Here is a 22,446-nt window from a genome sequence, read left to right as displayed (position 1 = left end):
GTGTGGGCATAGTAGTGACCTGCCAGTGAGAACTTAGCAAGCTGAACTAGTGAGAGTTTGGAGCTCTGAGTCAGAGAGTCTCCACAAGATAAGAACAGGTAGGCCATTGCCCACCAGTGCATGGCCCAGGCAGGCGAGGTGCCTCACACAAGTGCAAGAATGTGTCAGTTGTTTTTTTATTATTTATCCTTTATGGCCATGAGATGGCTCAGTTGGTAGTTTTTCTCTCCCAGGGAATTTGCTAATGTGGCCAGAAGTATCTTGGCCAAGTTGTGAGCTTGTCTCTCATTGGCAGTGGTCATAGTTCATAAGTGTTTCTCTGTTGTTGTACACTTTTTTGACTACCACCAGCAACTCCTACAAACTCTTATCCCCTAGCCTGTCTATTCCCTGCAATTTGTGCCTGATTTCAGGGGTGGCCTGATATACAAAGGCCATAACGACTGCTGATTTATTCTCAGGTATCTCTGAGTCTAGGGATGTGTAGGTGAAATAGGCCTCCTTAATCCCTTCTAAAAGGCTGCAGGTGATTCTGTCTTTTCCTGCTGAACATTATGTATCTTGGCCAAATTAGTGGTTAACACACTGCTGCCCTGAGATCTCCCATTAGAGTCTGGTGGTAGACCTGAAACCTCTCCTTACCTTTTGCCAAGTTAAAATTCCAGTCTGGTCTAGTCAAGGGAAAGTCTGCATCAGCCATGCTTAGTTAGTAGTCGGGAGTCTCATTTGCTCCCAGAACCAATTTCTGGACCTCATTTAAAATCCTCTTTTGGTCCTCGGTAGTGAAGAGGATCTACACGAGCTGTTGGCAGTCATCCCAGGTAGGCTGGTGAGTAAAAATGACAGAATCTATTAACTAAGGCAGCTGGTTTCTCTGAAAACTCAGTGTTCTGGATTTTCCAGTTATATAGATCACTAGTAGCAAAGGGACAATATTGTATCAGTTGGTGGGGGGCCTATTTCCCTCAAGGAGAGAAGACCAGCTTGGCCGTGGGCAGTCAAGGCAGCTTTCATTGGGCTTTCCCTCAAGTGTAAGGTGGGTGTGGAAAGTGTAGCTGAATAAACCCTTTCCTCCCCAACTTGTTTCTTAGTCATGTTTATGCGGGAATAGAAACCCTGACTAAGAGAGCTGCTGTGGCAGCAGCAGTGATTTGAACCATTCTGGTGGCTCCTGGACCACATCCTGCTGGTGATGATGTAGAGGACTTGGTCATCAAAAATAATGTCCTTGGTCCTAAAAATCATGAGCATGTGCCAAGTTCCCTCTAGGGGCCAGTCAACATTGAAAATTGGCCATTCATTCATGCAAAAAGTGATTAGTCTGTCCTTAACAACTAAGCCTAGACTTCTAGCCATAATTTTATAGTCCTTGAAATGGTCTAAGAACAAAGTTAAAGGTGTGGTCTGAGCCTATCCCATGGCATCAGTCACAGAGAGCAAACAGAAGAATGAAAGACAATAAGGCACTCAGTCCTCCTGGTGATTGGAGGCAAAAATGTAAGTGAGACAACAGCCTTATACAGTGTTGCAGGAGCAGCCCAATTCATCTCAAGTCTATAAGGGGGATCCAATCCCCTCCATGCTGGTCCAGGACATCTCCCAAGTCCCTTGGCCCTAGGATCATCCAACGAGTCCATCTAGACTGCCTACAGGCTACTCATATCAAGAGTAGAGAGCCAAGACACCGAGACAGAGGACAAACATTCAGACACCTACCAGTCAGGTTTTGACTCAACAGTTCAAGGAGTCCTGGGGGGATGGGAATCCCGGACGAGCCCCCAAATGTTATGCCCAGATCCAAGGGTCCCCAAAGACAACCAGGAATAAAACTTATATGCAAAAGCAAAGAGTCTTTATTCAAGCTCAGGCTTGGAACTTCCGGCTCCTCTGTCAATGTGAGGTAGCACAGAAGGCCTCAAGCACCTAAGGTTCAACCTTTTTATTTCAGTTACAGCAAGGTGAGGGACTTATCAACTTAGCAGTTATATGACTGGCTAACAATTATATGACTGGCTAACAATGATTTCAGTTGGCGTAAGCAGTTTATCTATATCTATCTACACAGATATAGAGCATTAGGTATTTTCTTGCAGGTGGCTCATGTCAAGGATGGTTCCTTCCTGGAAAGGTTTTTTTATTTATTTGTATGTTTTCGGTTTTGTTTTGGTTTGTTTTGTTTTGGTTTGGTTTTTGGTTTTTTTGTTTTGTTTTTTGAGACAGGGTTTCTCTGTTTAGCCCTGGCTGTCCTGGAACTCACTTTGTAGACCAGGCTGGCCTCGAACTCAGAAATCCGCCTGCCTCTGCCCCCCAAGTCCTGGGATCAAAGGTGTGCACCACCATGCCCAGCTGTTTTTTGTTTTTTTGTTTTTTTTTTTTAAATAAATTAGAGTTTAACCAAGAACAGGGCCTAGTGTATAAAATGAAGGCCTGGTTACAAGATGGAGTCTGTCTTGTCAAGCTGTGGCCCTTCAGCAGTACCTGGCATGAATTCCCTCCTATTGATGAAACACAGTAAGTAATAACTTGGGTTATCTATTGGAAAATAGATTCTAATAGCATAGAGGGTAGGTATCTGCCCAGCTCTTGTGCTGTTTAAGGTTTATAAAGGTTGTATGTATGTTTTATCCGGAAACTAAATGATCAAAGGTGGGTAGTAATCTGGGTCTGGATTAAATAATTTGTCCAACAAAAGTGAAATACTGATGTATGTAAAGTATCCTCACATTTCTCAATTGGAATCTCTAAACCAGTGGTTCTCAACCTGTGAAGTATAACCCCTTTGGCTAACCAGAAATATTTACATTTATGATTCATAACAGTAGTAAAATTACAGTTATGAAGTAGCAAAAACAAACAAACAAAAACGTTATGATCAGGGGTTACCACAACATGAGGAAGTGTTAAAGGGTCCAGCATTAGAAGATTGAGAACCACTGTTCTAAACAGCTCCCAAAAAGTCTGACTCCATTTCTCCCTTCCCACTATTCCACAGATAATCTTTCAATACAAATGTGGCTGGTGCCTTAAGTACCAACTTGTAATTCATAATATCAGACACTTTGACACTTTACTCATCTATTTTCATTTTGCCTTTCTTCCTAGAAAACTCAAATAAATTCAGGCCTTAGTTTTCAGATTTCTTCCTTTAAGGAAAAGTGTTCCTGATTCCTTCTGGTCTTATAATTATATAATCCTGTGCCCTGCTGTTAGGAATATAACTTAAAAATCATTCTCTGTAACTAGGAAACCATTTTGTATGACTTGAAATAACACAATGCATGTGCAATAGAAGTTTCCCACCAGGTAGCTCTGATGAGACCTAGAAGCAAACCACCAGCAGGTCACCTGGAAGCCCAGTTACCAGCCTAGCCCTGGATGGGCCTTGATATGGTTAAAAAAAAAAAAAAAAAACCTAACCACAAGGTGGTGTTAAGATAGTGAACCAAACCCAAGTTGTGTGCTTGATTTTCAGAGCCCAATGAAATGATACAAAGGTTGGAACTTTGGGATTTGTGCTCCCTAGGCATCACATTACTACCCAGTGTGTTTATATCCATTGGAGCATTTCTAGCCAGTGCGTTTATATCCATTGGCAAGAATGAGTAAGTATTCAGCTGCCTCATTCTAGCACTTTCCCCAAGACTGTATGTTCAGTTTCTTCTCGTTCAATTACCCAGAAGCTCAGTTATTCAGAGGTGCCTCTACTTGAGTATTGTATTCTTACTGTTGGTTCTAAGTATGATACTTTGTTCGGAATAAGCGAATCCAAATGACGTAGTCCTGTTAGTGAACAAATATTTTCATGTATCCCAGCCAGATTCACTCGTTTTCCTTCTCATTTTCTCTGTATAAGCCCCCCTTTCCGTGTCTTTATTTCATTAGCTGTATGGTCCTATTTTCTCATTCACGCTCTGGCTCCGCCCTCCCTCAAACCCTTGAGATCCCTTTGCATCAAATGCGAGCAGGTATTCGCACACACCTGTCTCTCCAGAGATCTGGCGTGCTCCGCGCACGGCCCCTTCCCCCGGAAACAAACTGGAGAGACGAGGAAAGCCCGGGAACCCACTATTGGTTGGAGAATCTGTTTTCCGGCTGAGCGAGGGCCTATGGCCCGAGTCATGGGCTTGTGGCGCCGTCGCTCTTGGCGGCTCGGCTCCCCATTGGTCTCTTAGGGCACCGCCCACCGGCGGCCGGGGATTGATTCAGTGTGCTGCGCGCAGCTCCCTTCCCCTGCTGGGCTCGGAGGTTCGGCTTGGACCGGCTGTCTCTTTCCCTAGACGCCGGCCTCCCCGGGCCGTTCTGGGGTGGTCTGCGGCGGCGGGAGTCCTGGCTGGCGGCTCAGGTGAGCCTCGCGGCCGTTCTCCCTCCCGCCGGCTCCGACTCGAGAGGTGAGTCCCAGTGCGCCCTGCTACAGCCGCGGCTCACTGCGCGCTTCCCGCGACACCCGTGGCCTCGCCGCTCGCCCACCATGGCGGGAGATGACGAGGCCGCCGGGCGCAGGCTGGGGGGTGCTGGGGAGCAGCCCCCTCTGGGTGAGAGGCGCTGTCTGCGAAAGCCAAGGCTGTCCTGTGGCGAGAAGTCTCCTGCACGGACCGTGCCTGCTTTCCGGCTAACCCGGCCCTTTATTTGAGAAGAGAATGAAAAGGAACTGTAACAAAAATGGCAGTGTTCTGCCAGAGGAGAGGGAACTCAGAGGGATGTGGTCCAAGGGATCGCGGGATGGAACGACTGCTGAAGTCTGTTCTGTCGTTCCGGCCCGGTGTCCCTAAAGGTCTCCTTGGGGCAATGCTTGGTTTTAAAAATGTGTTTACTCCCAGAGGAAAGTGCATGGCTGCCAACACTTGGTGCTGCCTTGTAGTTGACTGTGAAGACAATTGACCCTTTAACCCTATAGATAATCACTATCCGTTATAGATGCTCCCTGTAGATATCTGCATTTCATTGGTTGACTGTGGGCATGTGCATTCGTGTGGATGTTGGTGCATATGTGCCGGCAGTGTGTGTTAATTTTAGATGTCTTTTTTGGATCGCTCTTAACTGAGGCGGGGTCTTACTGAAACCGGGTCCTTGTTGCTTAGCCAGCTTGCCTCAGGGATCCCCATTCTCCCCAGTTCTGAGTGCTCCTCAACTTTGAAATGACTACAAGGATCTCAGCTCCCATTCTGACGCTTGCAGGACAAGTGCTTTTATCCACCGAGCTGTCTAGTCAGCCTCCCAGATTGCTGTTTTCTTGTGTATCTGTTAGGTAGTGTTTTTCTGAGGGATTGCAGAAAAGAAGGGGACATTCTCTTAGGAGGTCTTGGTAGAAATTTCAGTTGAGGTGATTTTGTTTGTATTACATAAAATATCTTAAAAATCGGAGATGTTGTATAAATGCATGTGAGGCTGAACAGGCATAACCTGCCTTTTTGACATTTCGATACCTTGTTGCTGTCATTTACAAAGTTCGTGGCTGAGAATATCACAGTACAGTTACAGAAGGATTCATGGCTATCCTTGACTACATAGGGATGCTCACCTAGTGATTAAAATACTAGATCTGGGAATGGGGCATAGCTATGATCCCACTACTCTTAAAACCGGGGCTGCCAAGACATGAGTTCAAAGCTGGCTTGTATTATAAAGTAAGACCTTCACGGATAGTAAACTAAGGGACTAGGGGTGTAATACAGTTGATGAAATGCTTGGTTTAGCACACTGGAAGCCCACAGTTCCACCCCAGCACTGCATATGCTAGTGATAGTGATACAGGCCTGTAACCTTCCTAGCACATGGGAGGTGGGAGCATAATCAGAAGTTCAAAGTTATCTTTGGCTACATAGTTGGAGACCAGTCTGGGACTCATGAGATAATTGTTACACACATACACACACACACACACACAGACACACAGACACATAAAAACAAAGTAAAAGAAAATGTAAGAGGTATTAGAGAGATGGCTCAGTTGGTAAAGTGCTTGCCTTGCAAGCATGAGAACCTGAGTTCTATCCCTAGAACCTACATTAAAAAAAAAAAAAAAAATGGTGGCAGGGAGCTTGCCATCTTAGGGAGGCAGAGACAGGTGGTTCCCAGGGCTTGCTGGTCAACCAACCTAGTCAACAAGTCCAAGGCTATTGAGAGACCCTGTCTCAAAAAATAAGACAAATGACTCCTGAGGTTGTCCTCTGACCTCTGCACTTACAAGTACACAATAAACCCCCATAGGGAAATGGCCTGTGATAATATTTAGTTACCTAGAATATTTTTATGAGTCCTTGAAAACTCACTCTCAAGAATTATTTATCTTTTGCTAATGAAAATTAGATAATATTCTCTGTAGTCTGACCCTCCCCCACACTTTCTCTCCTCTCGTTGCCTGGAAGTTTAAAGCTATGTTTTGTTTTGTGATGACATAAGTAGTTTTCAGAGAGGGTAGGATTCTTATCCAGTGGCAGGAAGTACTTTACAAGGTAAATGTAAAAGGAACAAGCTATATAATCGACTGGTCAGGAATTTAAGAATCAGTCAAAACTGGGTCTTTAAATTGTATGAGTTTTAGTTAATCATTCAATATTTAACCAACAAGTTTACTTATTTATAAAGTAGAATAATAGCACACATACACAAAAATGTACTTGAATCATACTTGGTTTCTTGGGTATCTAAAGGTGCCTGGTATAGTATCTTACATAATGTATCAAAACAACAAAAACTCTGTTTATTCAAGTGTAAATTGTTAGTTTCTTCATCATATAGACCGGTATCATATAGATATATTACACATTTTGTCTAATATACTCAAATTATTTATCAAATGACCCAAGAAGGGTATGGTTTGCTAGATATGGTTCTGACTCTGTGAGTGAAATAGTTATTATTTTTCCCCACAAAATATAACCTCTTAGAGCTCCCAAGGTTAAATTAGAATACATGTAAAGAGCTAGGTTTGGTGGCACTTTTAATTCCAGCACTTGAGAGGCAAAAGCAGAAGCTTGAACTCAGAGCTAGCCTTGGCTACATAACAACACTACAGCAGAAAACAAAATTCATAGTGAGTGCTTTAGCTTTCTCTTCTAACCTGCTTCTTACCAGTCTAGACAGTTTTCTCAGTCTTACGTTCTTTAGCCTATTACTTTTCTCTTCTCTTCTTGCCACCATAGCAGGTTTAGCTTTGAGGATAATTATCTACACATCATGCTGTTAGTTAAAACTCTTCACTTTGGGAGGGGTGCTTTCCTTCACCTACTAGCTGATCTTGACTGACTTCTAGTTACAGGTGACCGGATGTTCAAGCTGCAGAATGCATAGCACCTTACAAGGTAAAAGAAAAAGCCATTTAATTACGCTGGTTATTAAACAAAAATTTAGCAATATGATCTGTGTAATAAGTAAGTTGTAAGAGATAACCATTAGGGTTTTGGTGTTTGTTTTGGGGGGTTATTTGTTTGTTTTTGTTCTGTTTTTCTGAAGGAAAGGTAAAAATGGGATTTCTGAGAGCATGTCCCAGTTTGGTTTTCTGATGCTGTGGTAAAGACTCTGACCAAAAGCAAGCTGGGGAGGAAAGGGCTTGGCTTACATGTCCCAGTCTCAGGCCATCATTGAGAGACATACAAATGGAGTAATGCATAGTATGATCCTACCTTTAAAAACTGTTTACATTTGTGTGTTCATTTCCCAAATAAGTTTAACTATTCGTCTCACTGACTTACTGGCTTTGTTTAGGTTGGCCACAATGAGCACTCTGCAGTTAAAGGAGACCAAGGTGCCAAGCGTGCGGTTTGTGGGAGATGATGGTGTTCTTAGCCACATTCTGGATAGAGAAGGAGGTACGCACGCTTGTACAAATTTAACTGTAAGTCAGTATAAAACCATAACGAATATGAAATGCTTAGTAGTAGCAGAAAATAACTACCCATTAACTCTGAGTTCAAGGGGTATTTAATTTAGTTCCATTTTTTTTTTCTTAATGTTTATGGGGTTTTTGCCTGCCTATATGTCCATATACCACATATGTGCCTGGTGCCCACGGAGGCCAGAACAACATATTGCAATGAATACCCTAGGGCTAGAATTTTAGACACTTATGAGCCACCATGTGGATGCTAACAACTGGACCTCTGCTAGAGCATCAAGCACTCTTAAGCACTTGCTGAGCCATCTCTGTAGCCCATGACTTAGTACTTCTAATGAAAGAGAAAGCATTGACTCCCCCCACAGCTTTATGAACTGACCCTGCGTTTAGTGTGGTTTGTCTGCTGACATATATGTAATATGCACATGGTGGTCAGAGGACAACTCTCTGGAATTGGTTCTCTCCTTCCACTGTTCTTTCATTAGGCTGGTGTGGTGCACCAACCACCCACCAAGCAGCCATCTGGATCACTCCAATGTAATACTTAGAATTCACATCCCCGTGTCCTAATGTTTTGTGTATTTTTACAGGAACCAAATTAAAGAAGGAGAAAGCTCAGCTTTTGGTCAATCCCCAGAAAATAATAAAGAAGGCAGACTGTGAGTTGGAGAAAAGTGACCTGGAAGTTTTAGAGGATCAGAACTACGTAAAAGTCTTGGGAAGAAATATTCAAGGTATCCAGTTGGGGTGACACACACCCAGCTTTTGGCTAGTAATGTGAACTGCTTTCAGAATGCACAAAAATAGCTCGGTATATTGCAAAGTCATATAATATAGTTGTGTGTCGAATCTAAAGGCATTTCTTTCAAGTTGTTTGTTTGTTTGTTTGTTTTGCTGCATTTTTTAAGGTCTGATTTTTAAATTATGTGTGTGCAAATGTGCCGGTGCCACTGGAGGCCAAAAAAAGGGCATCAGCTGGGTTATAGGTGGTTGTGAGTCTCCCAAAATGGTTCTGGGAACTGAACTCAGCTCTTCTACAAGGTTAGTACATATGCTTAACTACTGAACCATCTCTTCACCCCAGCAAATTTTTTTAGATTAAAAAAAAAAGAGAGAACTAACTAGTCCTGTGACCCTCTGCAGCCCAGCCTCTGAGCAGTGGTGACTATAGACATGTTCTGTCATGCCACAGATAGGCATAGTACTGCTTCTAGAGGAGAAAAGATCGATTTCAGTTCATAGATTCAGAAGATTCCACCATGGTTTCCTGGGGCCGTGCTCTTGGGCAGGATTTAGTCTCTGGTTGCTTGGTCTGGTGTTCTTAGGCAGAACATCTTTTTTGCAGTATTGGGTATAGATCACCAGCTCTTGTATATGCCGGGCAGATGCTTTTCTGTTGATGTAGACCACTGCCCTCTTATATCTTACTCTTTCCCTCCACCCCACTGACCTGGAACTCAAAAAGATTCACCTGCTTCTGGCTCCCTAGTTCTGAGATTAAAAGATGACACAACCATGCCCGGCATGAATTTTTTTCTTCCTATTATTTGTCAACACATGTTTAGAGGTAGAGAGTGGTGTTCCAGGTAATACGTAGAAAATAGCATTTTCTGCATTTATCTCAGACCTTTTTTTAAAAAACCTGATTTGAGAATTTTTAAATTACCTTTCTTTTGTTATCTACCTATCTATCTATTTCTTTATTTATGGGGTTTCTCCCTGTATCTCTGGCTAGTCTGGAACTCAGTTTGTGGACCAGACTGGCCTGGAACTCACAGAGGTCCTCCTGCCTCTGCCTCCAAAGTCCCTGGGATTAAAGGAATGTGCCAGTACATCCTGGCTGAAGCCTTGCTTGTCTTACATGGTTGCTGAGATTTGAATTTCGATCTTCATGACTACATAGAAAACATTCTCTTTTTTAATTAATTAATTAATTAATTATGTATACATTGTTTTGCTTGCATGTATGCTTGCATGCCAGAAGGGGGCACTAGATCCCATTACAGATGGTTGTGAGCCACCATGTGGTTGCTGGGAATTGAACTCAGAACTTCTGGAAGAGCAGTCAGAGCTCTTAATCACTGAGCCATCTCTCCAAGACCCTAGGAAACATTCTTAACTGTGAAACTTACACTCCAGCTCTCTATTGTCATAACAGAAAACACACTAGTGTTTTGGGTTTGGATTCTTTTTTTTTTTTTTTTTTTTTGACTTAAAAAACAAACAAGCAAACCCGGCAGTTTAAAAGTTATATTTAATTTGTTTATTTCGTGTGTTCAATGTGGAGGTCAGAGAACAGCTTGGGGTAGGAGGTGATTCTCCCCCTTCACCATGTTGGTTCCTATAATCAAGGTTAGGTTGTCAGGCTTTGTAGTAGCAGGTGCCTTTGCCCACTGAACCATCTTGCTGGCCTGAGTTTTAAAACACAAAGAGACATTTAACAAAGGATCCTTGCTTTCCTGCATTGCCATTTTGAGTCTTCGTATCGTGTAGCCTAGGCTGGTTTTGAACTAGTGATCATCTTGTCTCCTCCTCATAAGTGTTAGAATTGCAGGCATAGACCACCACATCTGGCTCTAACACGGAATTTTTATGATGAGTAAGAAAAGAAAAGGTCTGTTCCCTAAGAACCTTTGCTGTGGTATGTCCCCAAGGGTTTATGCATTACAAGTGTGGTACCCAGGATGGTGATGTTGGGAACTGACAAGGTCTAATAGGAACGAGTTAAGTCTCCTGAGGCATGCTACCCTAAGGGAAACAGCACTGAAGTGGCTCTTAATAGACTGAACAGTGCTATACTTAAATACTATACCATTAGAAGGAATTAAGATTGTTCTTGCAAAAGGAGGTTATAAAAAATGTATGTCCCCTGGGTGACTCTTAAACTTCTTCACTTTCTATATGGCACAACCAAGGGAACTTTATCAAGGATCTCATGCTAGCTCCATGTCCAGGAAAAAAAGAGCACCTTGTATTTATAAAGTTCCTCACTTCAGAGATTTTCTTTTTTCTTTTCTCAGATTCTATTTTATTTATGGACATGTGGGTGTGCAGAGAGCATTGGATCTGCTGTGGGCTACCAGATGTGGGTGTTGGGAGTCCAAGTCAGATTCTCTGGAAGAGGGGAAGCATTTTTAACAACTGACCCATTTCTCCGAGTCAGGTTTTGTTTGCTTGGATAACAGAACTAGTGCAGATAGACTTTACATCCACTGTTGGTTCTTTTACAGCTATGGTTTTGCCTGCGTGATTTAATTCTCATATTAATCTCTCCAGTCTAGAGAAAAATCTATAAATAACATGTTTCTTGTGGTGATGTTTAAATAAATAAGGTCAGTTTTCCTTGTGTGTGTATGAAAATATTTTGTATATAAATATCTTATGGTAAGCTTTTATGAAAGGTAGTAAGGGGGGTAACTTTCAGATTTTTAGCTGTTTAAAGTTTTATCTTTTTCTTAACCTTTTTCCTCAGTGCATGCTACATTTTCTTTTTCAGAATCCTTGGGAAACGGCTCTGCTAAAGATGGTAGGAATAAAGTTTATTCTTTTCAACAAAGAAAGCACCCTGAAGAGATGACTAAATTGGGTATGTTACTGTCTTTCTTCTATAGTCACTGTAGACTAACACCACAATCTCGTGATTATCATCTTACTGTCTTCTTAAAAGAATGATGAAATCAGCGGTTCTTAGAATTTAAAGAGTGAGACATTTCCTTACAGAATAATGCCATTCGCTGGTTTGATGTCATACACCTAGAATTCCAACACTCTAGACATAGAGATGGGAGTATCACAAGTTCAGAGACATCCTGAGCTGCTGTCACTTAAAAAGATAGTCATATATATGATACCAGTAGAAGTTATTACTGACCAAGTACTATAGGCCAGGGTCAACGCATTGTGTAATATATATGTCTGTTTGCCTGTCTGTCTAGAGGAGCCTATGGTGTGGGGTTGAATCATTGAAGGTGGTGATGCCAATCCTTGAAAATCAATAGCAGTTGCTTTACTTCCCTTCTCAGTGTTCCCTTTGCACTTAATATCAGATAGAAAGCTGGAAGTGGTGGCACGTCCCTGTAATTCCAGCTACTCAGGAGGCTGAGGCAGGCATACCCATTGTATGAGTCATGCATCTGGGATGTAAATCTGTCCCCTCATGTAGGCTCCACATGCTTGTCACAGTGTAAGAGTGTAAGTATCATTGAAACAAAGATTAGATGTTTTATTTAAAATATCACCTAAAAGTCCAACATTTCATCTGGTGCTTACCCAAAGAAGCAGCCATCTGTTCAACACCATATTATATTTTATGCATCATTCCTATGTACAGTTTTAAACACAGGAACACCACTCTTCATAGAAAGTTTAAGAATTTTAAAACATAACTTTAACAACATACAGTTTTTACTTGGTATTTAGATCCCAACTTGTTACCCATGTATCACCTAAGGAGGTTATGGCTGTAATATACATGATCAGAAAAGGAAGGAGGGCTGGGTGTAGTGCAAGCCTATAACCCCAACACTCGAGGCAGAGGCAGGCAGATCTCTTGAGTTGGAGGCCAGCCTGATCTGCAGAGTGAGTTCCAGGACAGCCAGGGCTACACAGAGAGAAACCCTGTCTCAAACAAATAAAGCAATAAGAGAGAAAAGGATAAACATGTCAAAGGAGAAAGGAGTAGGAGGTGCATAAGCTGCTGGTAGAGCTTCAAGTAAGTCTTTCTGTTTTGCTGTTTTAGAAATTTGTATATCCTTGGGAGATTTAGATGCTAGGAAGGAGTTAGATGGCTCAGCAGGTAAAGGCATTTGCCATAAACCATGACCAACTGAATTTGTATCTCTAAGACTCTCATTTTGGAAAGAGAAGACTTAACTTTCCTGACTTCATGTACACACTGTGGCATACATACATCCCACCACCCACTCACCCACAAACAGAAATACAAATGAGTGAATGTACTGTCTTTAAAGATAAAAACAAGCCTGGCGTGGTGGCACACGCCTTTAATCCCAGCACTCGGGAGGCAGAGGCAGGCGAATTTCTGTGTTCGAGGCCAGCCTGGTCTACAGAGTGAGTGCCAGGACAGCCAGGGCTACACAGAGAAACCCTGTCTCAAAACAAACAAACAAACAAACAAAAAAGATAAAAACATTCTGGGAAGACATCCTTACAGCTTTTTTAAAAGTCGTACTCTTAATATAGGTAGGTTTATATACCTTTCTGATAAAAGTAATACAGGTGTTTGTTTTAAGGAGTTCATATAAATGAAAGCTACTTTGCTCTCTGTTGATCACAAAAGTGTTTTTTTTTTTTTTTTTTTTCTCGATTACAGCTTTAGAACTAGCAAAAACATCAGGAAAAAAGGATCCACTTGACTCAAATAATCCTGAAATCACAAAAAACATTGCTCAAAAAAGCAAAGGTAAGACACCATCAGGTGATCTGTGTGTGCTACTTTTTTTCCCTTAAATCTAAGTGAATTTCCATATATTTTCTTGTTTTCAGAAAATGTATTTAACAGAATGCAATTTTTTGTTTTGTTTTTTGGGGTTTTTTTTTTTGTTTTTGTTTTTTTTTTTTTGGTGTTTTCAAGATGGTTTCTCTGTATAGCCCTGGCTGTCCTGGAACTCACTCTGTAGACCAGGCTGGCCTCAAACTCAGAAATCTGCCTGCCTCTGCCTCCCAAGTGCTGAGATCAAAGGCGTGCGCCACCTCGCCCGGCCAGAATGCAATTTTTAATATATTTATACATATCAGTCAATAAAGGGCAGAAAGTCATCTGTGCCACCCTATGTTGGGAGGATTGACGAGGAAACCTAAAACAATCAAGTCCTATAATCATTTGTCTGAGTTAGCCAGTTTCTCATGCAAGGTTTGGAAGTTGAATGGCTTGTTGCAAATTGCAGAGCATCTATTTTTGAATTGCCCATTCCAGATAAGAGAAACAATGTGCTTTCTGGTCCAAATGAAAAAGGCTCGGGGTTTTGCTTCCCTGTTAGAATGCCACAGAAATTCAAGAATGCTGCAAAATGTTGCCGCTGATTGGAGTAGCCATATAATTCTTGGTGACCATTTAGCCTGTAGTTAAATGGAAACTCAGTACAATAAGGTGGCCTGAGTGTAAAACGTGCAGCTTTGCTGGCAACAAAACTATGTCATGATCTAAGATGAAATATTTGTAGTAAATGTGACCTTTGTTCCATTTAGGGCATTCTGCTTCAGAGAAAGCTCCACAGGTGGTAAGTAATTGACAAAACAAGTGTGATGAATGATAGCTTTCTGTCTTGGTTTCAGTGTTACAGTTTATGCCAGTTATATACCTGTTATCTGAGGTTCATAAAGGACAAATGACTTACAGAGTACCTCACTTGGAATAAAACTGGAAAATGAACCCTGGTTTCTCTTTACAATACTGTTGTCTGTTCTTTCTGCTCATTCACAACTATCCTGGGTATTTTTAACTTAGTAGACCTGAACTAGGAATTTGATGAGTTCGGTTTTGTATTTATAATATTCTCTTCTTAGAGCATTTGGTCCATTAAAGTCTATATTGGCTTAGGTAGGTTCATTCCAGTTTAGCCAAAAGTAATCCACAGTTTTTGTCTCCTTTGTGTTGTAGTGATTTTGATTTTTCACTCCGCCATGTCAGGTGATGCTTAGGTGTGGGGAAGCCTCAGTAGTGATAGAAGAATCTGACATTTGAAATGTCAGTGGTGTCTGCATCTGGCCTGTAGTGACTAAAGAATTAGACATACATGGGCTTAGGTAAAGGGACTCATTCTGTAAGGAGTGACTAGAGATGTCCAATACCAAGGTTGTAGCCTGGAAGCCAAAGGGCAAATGATTAGATGTGTCAGCCATTGACGTTAGCAATGTTTCCCCAATGCATTGTGTTTGATCATTATAAAAGAAAAATCTGGGGCAGCATGATGGTGTAGTAGAAATTATTAATAAGTCCCAGCCCAGGCCTTCTACCCCACCTTTGGTTATTGAGTTCCTGGATGAAAAACACACCCATGGCCTTATTTATATTTATAATATGCTTTAAGCAGCACAAGAGCTAGGCAGCTGCCTAGCCTCCACACTGTTAGAATCTACTTTCCTATTGATAACCCTGAGTTATTACTTACTATTCACTTACTGTTCCATCTCTTAACTCCAGTTGGGCAGCCCTAGGATCATGGTATCTTGACGCTTCTCCCATGATGGCCTCTCCTTCTCCTTCCTGCACATTCTTCTGCTTCTCCTCCAATCCCAAGTGTGGGAAACCTCAACCCCACCTGTCTTAGTCAGGATTTCTATTCTTGCACAAACATCATGACCAAGAAGCAAGTTGGGGAGGAAAGGGTTTATTCGGCTTACACTTCCATGCTGCTGTTCATCACCAAAGGAAGTCAGGACTGGAACTCAGACAGGTCAGGGAGCAGGAGCTGATAGAGAGGCCATGGAGGGATGTTCTTTACTGGCTTGCCTCCCCTGGTGTGCTCAGCCTACTCTTATAGAACCCAAGACTACCAGCCCAGGGATGGTCCCACCCACAAGGGGCCTTTCCTCCTTGATCACTAATTGAGAAAATGCCTTACAGTTGGATCTCATGGAGGCATTTCCTCAACTGAAGCTCCTTTCTCTGTGATAACTCAGCTGTGTCAAGTTGACACAAAAATAGCCAGTACAAATGACCCCTTGTCAACTTGACACACAAACACATCACTAGTAAGCCTCAACCCTTACATTCTTATTCATCCCCAAGATCTAAATAACTTTAAAAGTCCCACAGTCTTTACATATTCTTAAAATTTCAATCTCTTTAAAATATCCATCTCTTTTAAAATCCAAAGTCTTTTTACAATTAAAAATCTCTTAACTGTGGGCTCCACTAAAACAGTTTCTTCCTTCAAGAGGGAAAATATCAGGGCACAGTCACAATCAAAGCAAAAATCAATCTCCAACTGTCCAACGTCTGGGATCCAACTCACGATCTTCTGGGCTCCTCCAAGGACTTGGTTCACTTCTCCAGCCATGCCCTTTGTAGCACACACGTCATCCTCTGGGCTCCAGATGCCTGTACTCCACTGCTGCTGCTGCTCTTGGTGGTCATCTCATGGTACTGGCATCTCCAAAACACTGCATGACCCCTTCAGTCCTGGGCCTTCAATTACAACTGAGGCTGCACCTTCACCAATGGCCTTCCATGGCCTCTCACAGTGCTGAGCCTCAGCTGCTCTGCATGACCCCTTCATGCCTTCAAAACCAGTACCACCTGGGTGACCCTTACACATTACCAAGTCCCGCTGCAGAAGGAGTACAACCTTGCCTATCTCTGGAACACAGCTTCTTTGTGCTTTCAGAAAACACTTCCCAGAAGATGTCACCTCAACGATGCTGGTCTCTTCTTAATCACCGCTAATTTCTTAGCTCCAGCTAACCAGCATCAATAGTCCCAGTAATGCAAAGTTTTTGCTTTAGTAGTTCTGGTATCTTGTTAATCACAGCTGATTCTTCAGCCCCAGCTAACCAAAACTACAAAATCTTCACAATCAAAACAGCAATGGCCCTGAAAAGAGTCTTTAATTTTCCCTCTGAAATTTCACAAACCAGACCTCCATCTTCTGCACTGTTCTCAATATTATCTTCCAAGCTCCTACACAACATCTGACAGAGCTCTTAACAACGAATGGATCTTCAAGCCCAAAGTTCCAAAGTCCTTCCACAGTCCTCCCCAAAACATGGTCAGGTTGTCACAGGAATACCCCACTCTGCTGGTACCAATTTGTCTTAGTCAGGATTTCTATTCCTGCACAAACATCATGACCAAGAAACAAGTTGGGGAGGAAAGGGTTTATTCGGCTTACACTTCCATGCTGCTGTTCATCACCAAAGGAAGTCAGGACTGGAACTCAGACAGGTCAGGGAGCAGGAGCTGGTATACAGAGGCCATGGAGAGATGTTCTTTACTGGCTTGCCTCCCCTGGTGTGCTCAGCCTACTCTCTTATAGAACCCAAGACTACCAGCCCAGGGATGGTCCCCACCACAAGAGGCCTTTCCCCCTTGATCACTAATTGAGAAAATGCCTTACAGTTGGATCTCATGGAGGCATTTCCTCAACTGAAGCTCCTTTCTCTGTGATAACTCAGCTGTGTCAAGTTGACACAAAAATAGCCAGTACACCACCTATGATTCTTCTGTCCAGCTATTGGCTGTTGGCATCTTTATTTAGCAATCAGAAATTACTGGTGGCAGGGTCACAGGGGTTGTGTGCAGACTCCATGTCTTGGGAGGTCCGCATTTAGCATTACTGTCCAAGCTCACTTAGTCAGCAGTCTCAAGTGAGGGAGTGAGGATTAAAGAAAAAAAGACAATTAGACAACATCATAGTATGAATCCAGCAAATGCTAAAGCAGGTTTAATTTCTCTCAGTCTGTATATATCATTCTAGATACATGCAAAGATTAGGGTCAGTTCTAAGACATAAACACAGTAGTCAAGGATCAAACAAGGCATAAACAAAAGTCCCATGGTCACTGTTTCTAGGGACCTATCAAGATGATCGGGATACAAGGAACACATTCCTCAGCTGTGTTTTTCTTGAGCTTACTTCCTTGTCCTAGCCCAGTGTCAAATATTCTTGCCAAGTTTGTAAAAATGGCCCCAAGAACTCTCCACATCTCCGCTTTTTTTTACTGTATAAACAACACTGCATCTGTCTTAGGTTGTTCTGACAAGAATGCCTTCCTTACCTGTCGTTGAAAATGCATTATCCAAGGCAATGCACTTCTGCCTTAGGTTGGCAAGGCCTTGTGCAGAGTCTTACTCATCATTGACTGACAGCCTGTTAAATTAATGACTCTGTCTGGGCAGACATTTTAAGTTTCAAGCCATGTATTTTGGCCACCAACGTGTTGACGTTGTTAAAGGCAAGTTTTATCAAAATGGGCAGAAATAAAAATATTCCCCAGACAAGAAGGGCCAACGTGATCAAACTATATATGCCATTCTTGAAACTTGACCAAGATGGAAATACTGACCTTAAACCATGAATAATTTTATCAGCAATATTCGCAGCATCAAAACTCAGTGGAGCAGCATTCTTCAAATTCATAATCTCAAGTGTGCAAAGTTAAGATATCCAGAAAGATGTTAGAAGTATGCCAAATACCCTGCCCATGTCTTTGAATTTTCTCCCAGTTATAGTGACTGTCACTGCAAATGTGACACAAATCCATTGATATTTAGCATGACACTCGATGGCTTCTCACTCTTAAACTCTGAACCTCCTCTCCAATAATTTTAATAGTAATCAAAGCTGCTATATCAACAATAATCAAACTCACTATCCTCTTGCATCTACATAAAGCCTGACTGACTCCCTTCTTCCAATATTTGTAAACTTTTTTCAGAATACCAAGGTTCAGATAACAGGAATCATAATAAAAGCTAGTTGATGTACTACCATTTACCATTGCAGATAGACCAGTGTCTAGTGCAGAAACATAATTGGACAAAAAACAAAACAAAACCAAAAAAAAAAAAAACTTAAAACAAGAAACATGCCGGGCAGTGGTGGCACACACCTTTAATTCCAGCACTTGGTAGGCAGAGGCAGGCAGATTTCTGAGTTCAAGGCCAGCCTTGTCTACAGAGTGAGTTCCAGGACAGCCAGGGCTACACAGAGAAACCCTATCTCGAAAAACAAACAAACAAACAAACAAACAAAACCAAGAAACATTGAACTCATTATCAGAGCCAATAACAAAGGTAACATTCCCAATTAGTAAAAGATTAGGTGGGGTGACATTTACCTTAACCCCAAAACCTGTTCTGCTTTTATCCTCAGCAAACATAACGTCATATACTGCAGCTATCAATTTTCAAATATGTTTCTAAAAAATGTTCAGAACCAGCCCTCCAAATGCCCACTGTCATTTCATTTTGTTCAATATTGCATTGATTTCCAGACCAGTCCATGACTGAGTCAGAATAACTGGTCACATTAAAGGAAAGAGAAGGGTCATTATAACAACTTCTCTGTTTGATTAATTTTTCAAAGGCAGTTTCCACAGTCTCCATGTTCTCTGTCCCACAACGTCTAAAAACTTGAGACAAGGCAGCTTGTCCAGTCTGGAATATAGGCAAGCAAAGGTAGGTCAGGAACATAATGTCCAGAACAGCTTCCCTGCCACCATCGTCAGGGCACTCAGCAAGCTCCTGGGTCAGCATCATTTGTCCCAGCATCAGCATGTCTCACCAATCACTCTGGCAGCTACCATACTCCTTCAGCATTCTGAGAAAAAAACCAAACACTCCATCTTCCCCATGTTAGTAACTGATCAGGACCATGCCATGTGCTAGTAAGTGGATCCTTCCATTTCATCTAGGCCTAAGGATGCCAAGTTGTAAGGTGCCATAGACACTCAGCAGCAGAGACTTCCTTGGCATCCAAGGATAAAAAATTCAAAATAAAATTTTGTGGTAAAGGAGCATACTGTCCCTTTCTGTTTGTTTTATGTAACTGATTTTTTTTAGAGCTTCATGGCTCATTCCATAATTCCCTGTAACATGTTTTGAGCATAATGAAGAGCATCTTAAACTTTATATTCAGAAGACAACCTAAGGGGAATTCAAATCTTGAGCTTGTAATTGAATTGTAAACTGCCAATGTTCCATTAGCTTTATATATATAGTTAACTATAATTTTTAAAAGTGTCTTTTTGCACTTTTAGAGCATAACTATATTTTTGGAAGACAAAACCAATTTTAACTGTGTAAACAATCTAGTCTCTCGAAAATCATGCCAAGTATATTATTTTCAGGTTACAAAGTTTGGCTGCCAGTTCTTGTATATGGATGCATTACCATGCATCCATGAGGTGCTTTTAACACCTCATTAAAGAAACATTGTTTTAAGCCAGGCGTGGTGGCGCACTCCTTTAATCCCAGCACTCGGGAGGCAGAGGCAGGCGGATTTCTGAGTTCCAGGACAGCCAGGGCTATACAGAGAAATCCTGTTGTGGGGCGGGGGGAGAAACATTGTTTTAAAATTCTATCTTTTATAAGTCTGGTTTCTAGGATAAGAATTACATAAAATATTATCCCAATTTAGAGGCCTCTCTAGAAACCTGTTTCCCTGGGTTGGCTCATGCCATGTGTTGTTGCCCAGGACGACTCCAGCTCTGAGTTACCAGTTTTAAGCCAACTTTCTGTTACCAATGTTCCAAAATTTTAACAATATCCAATAACTTATAAGCCAATAATCTATAACCAAGACATGCAGAACATATTTATACATTTAGGACCATTCAGAAATAAAGATGAAGGGGCTGCACATTTATATATTTAGACTAGACAGACAAAATTTTCTTAGTTTTTCTAGCTGTAATGTCAAGGGAGGAGCACCTTGCCAATCTGCTGAACCCAAATGTTCTAGCAGATAAGGTTTTAACCAGTTTTTCTTTTGAATATGAAACACAGAGCAACCAACCGTCAAGCAACAAAACAGAAACCACAGACATAAACTGACAGAAATGGACAGACTGGCACGACAAGGACAGACATTAGACAGAGAGGGAAGAAAACCAGATGTCCCACCAAAAGAACCCAGAACCACTCTAGCATTCTCCCGGTGGGGACCAGAGACTCGCAGGATGTCTCCTGACCTCCTCTTGACTTTACTGTCTCTCTAAGCATATGTACAAAAAGCCTGCTACCATTACCCTGTCCCGTTTTTACAAGGTTTACTCACCACTGGCCCAAATTTTCTTTATTTTCCTTTGCTTGCTTCCTTTTCCTGAGGTGTCCTTCACTGAACCCTTTGTACTCAAGCCACAACATTGGGGTGCCACCTGACCAAGCCAGCTCAGTCAGTCAACAGGGTCTCAAGGCAGAGAGTGAGGATTTAAAAAGACATTTAGACAACATCATCTTATGACTCCAGTAAATGCTAAAGCAGGTTTAATTTCACCCAGTCTGCTTTTATATCATTCTAGGTACATGCAAAGAATAGGGTCAGTTCTAAGGTATAAACACAGTAGTCAAGGATCAAACAAGGCATAAATAAAAGTCCATGATCTGTGTTTCTAGGGACCTACCAAGATGATCAGGATACAAGAACACACTCCTCAGCTGTGTTTTTCTTGAGCTTACTTCCTTGTCCTAGCCAATGGCACAATATTCTTGCCAATTTCTTAGAAGCAGCACTAAAAGTTCTCCACACATTACAATAGAAAGTAAAAGACAGAACCTCAGCAGAATGGCTTAGTAGGTAAAGGCACCTTATGCCAAGCCTGATGGGTGACTTGAGTTCTGTGGTGGGGGAGCATGGGAAAGGAATGGTAGAGGAACTTTACAGGGTAGGTGAAATTTTGGTGGAAGAGGTTATGGAGGTCCATGTGGAGATGGTTGGTATCAGAGATTGCAAACTGCAGACGTTAGAGAGCACTGCTCCTTACTGGGTACAATAGATAGTAATCTGAGGCACATACTTGAACATCTCCCTGAGGTAGATCATGTGAGTGTCTCTGAGGATGGCTGTTTTATATTACCAGGTGATCTGGCAACATAGATTTTTCCATATTCAATGTGCTGCAGCATCCTTTGTCTTCTTTTTTTTTAATTTATTTTAAAGATTTATTTATTATTATATGTAAGAACACTGTAGCTCTCTTCAGACACTTCAGAAGAAGGCGTCAGATCTCATTACAGATGGTTGTGAACCACCATGTGGTTGCTGGGATTTGAACTCAGGATCTTCAGAAGAACAGTCAGTGATCTTTACCGCAGAGCCATCTCACCAGCCCCATCCTTTGTCTTCTTAAGAAGAGAGCTATAAAAGTATAAATATTTATTACCAGAAAACTTGGAAAATAAAATGCATTGTATTGCCATGATTGAATTTAGACTATTAGCTGGTATTTTGTTCAGGACTAAAACACATAAATAACCCTCACCTGTAACAGAAAGGAATATAGACTCTTGTCTCATTCATATTTCTGTGGCTATGCCCTGTATTTGTGCTTAGTAACCCAATTCATTCATATTCTCTCTCTCTCTCTCTCTCTCTCTCTCTCTCTCTCTCTAGGACATAATTCTTCTGGTCACGTTTTTATTCAGTTTCTCTTAAGGGAGTAGAGGTGGGCAGGAGTTAACAAGCTGTTTGTCTTATGGAAATCTTTTTGTTTTCATGAAAGAATGGTTTGTTTGTTTGTTTGTTTTTAATTTATTTTTTATTAGGTATTTTCCTCGTTTACATTTTCAATGCTATCCCAAAAGTCCCCCATACCCACCCCCCCAATCCCCTACCCACCCACTCCCCCTTTTTGGCCCTGGGGTTCCCCTGTACTGGGGCATATAAAGTTTGCAAGTCCAATGGGCCTCTCTTTCCAGTGATGGCCGACTAGGCCATCTTTTGATACATATGCAGCTAGAGACAAGAGATCGGGGGGGGGGGGGGGTACTGGTTAGTTCATCATGTTGTTCCACCTATAGGGTTGCAGTTCCCTTTAGCTCCTTGGGTAATTTCTCTAGCTCCTCCATTGGGGGCTCTGTGATCCATCCAATAGCTGACTGTGATCATCCACTTCTGTGTCTGCTAGGCCCCGGCATAGTCTCACAAGAA

General features: G+C 41.8%; 1 protein-coding gene across 2 annotated transcripts in view; it reads left to right on the top strand.

Moving 5' to 3' along the window:
- The first annotated feature begins 4,195 nt into the window (after nt 1–4,195).
- Orc2 (origin recognition complex subunit 2) overlaps nt 4,196–22,446 on the top strand; it is a 41,353-nt gene continuing 23,102 nt past the window's right edge. Inside the window, exons 1-7 of one of the 2 annotated variants that reach the window (XM_021161121.3) lie at nt 4,196–4,388; nt 7,259–7,301; nt 7,705–7,808; nt 8,425–8,568; nt 11,331–11,420; nt 13,167–13,256; nt 14,042–14,073. In XM_021161121.3, the coding sequence (XP_021016780.1) occupies nt 7,715–7,808; nt 8,425–8,568; nt 11,331–11,420; nt 13,167–13,256; nt 14,042–14,073 (450 nt within the window). In that variant the 5' untranslated portion in view covers nt 4,196–4,388; nt 7,259–7,301; nt 7,705–7,714. Of the gene's footprint in view, nt 4,389–7,252; nt 7,302–7,704; nt 7,809–8,424; nt 8,569–11,330; nt 11,421–13,166; nt 13,257–14,041; nt 14,074–22,446 lie in introns of both variants that reach the window. The other variant, XM_021161114.3, reaches the window with a different exon arrangement.

The sequence above is a fragment of the Mus caroli genome, unplaced genomic scaffold (genome assembly GCF_978045245.1).
Source record: "Mus caroli unplaced genomic scaffold, Mus_caroli_1 scaffold_1, whole genome shotgun sequence".
Lineage (NCBI taxonomy): Eukaryota > Metazoa > Chordata > Mammalia > Rodentia > Muridae > Mus > Mus caroli.
The sequence above is the reverse complement of the archived record's forward strand: the minus strand, read 5'-3'. Positions and strand labels throughout refer to the sequence as shown.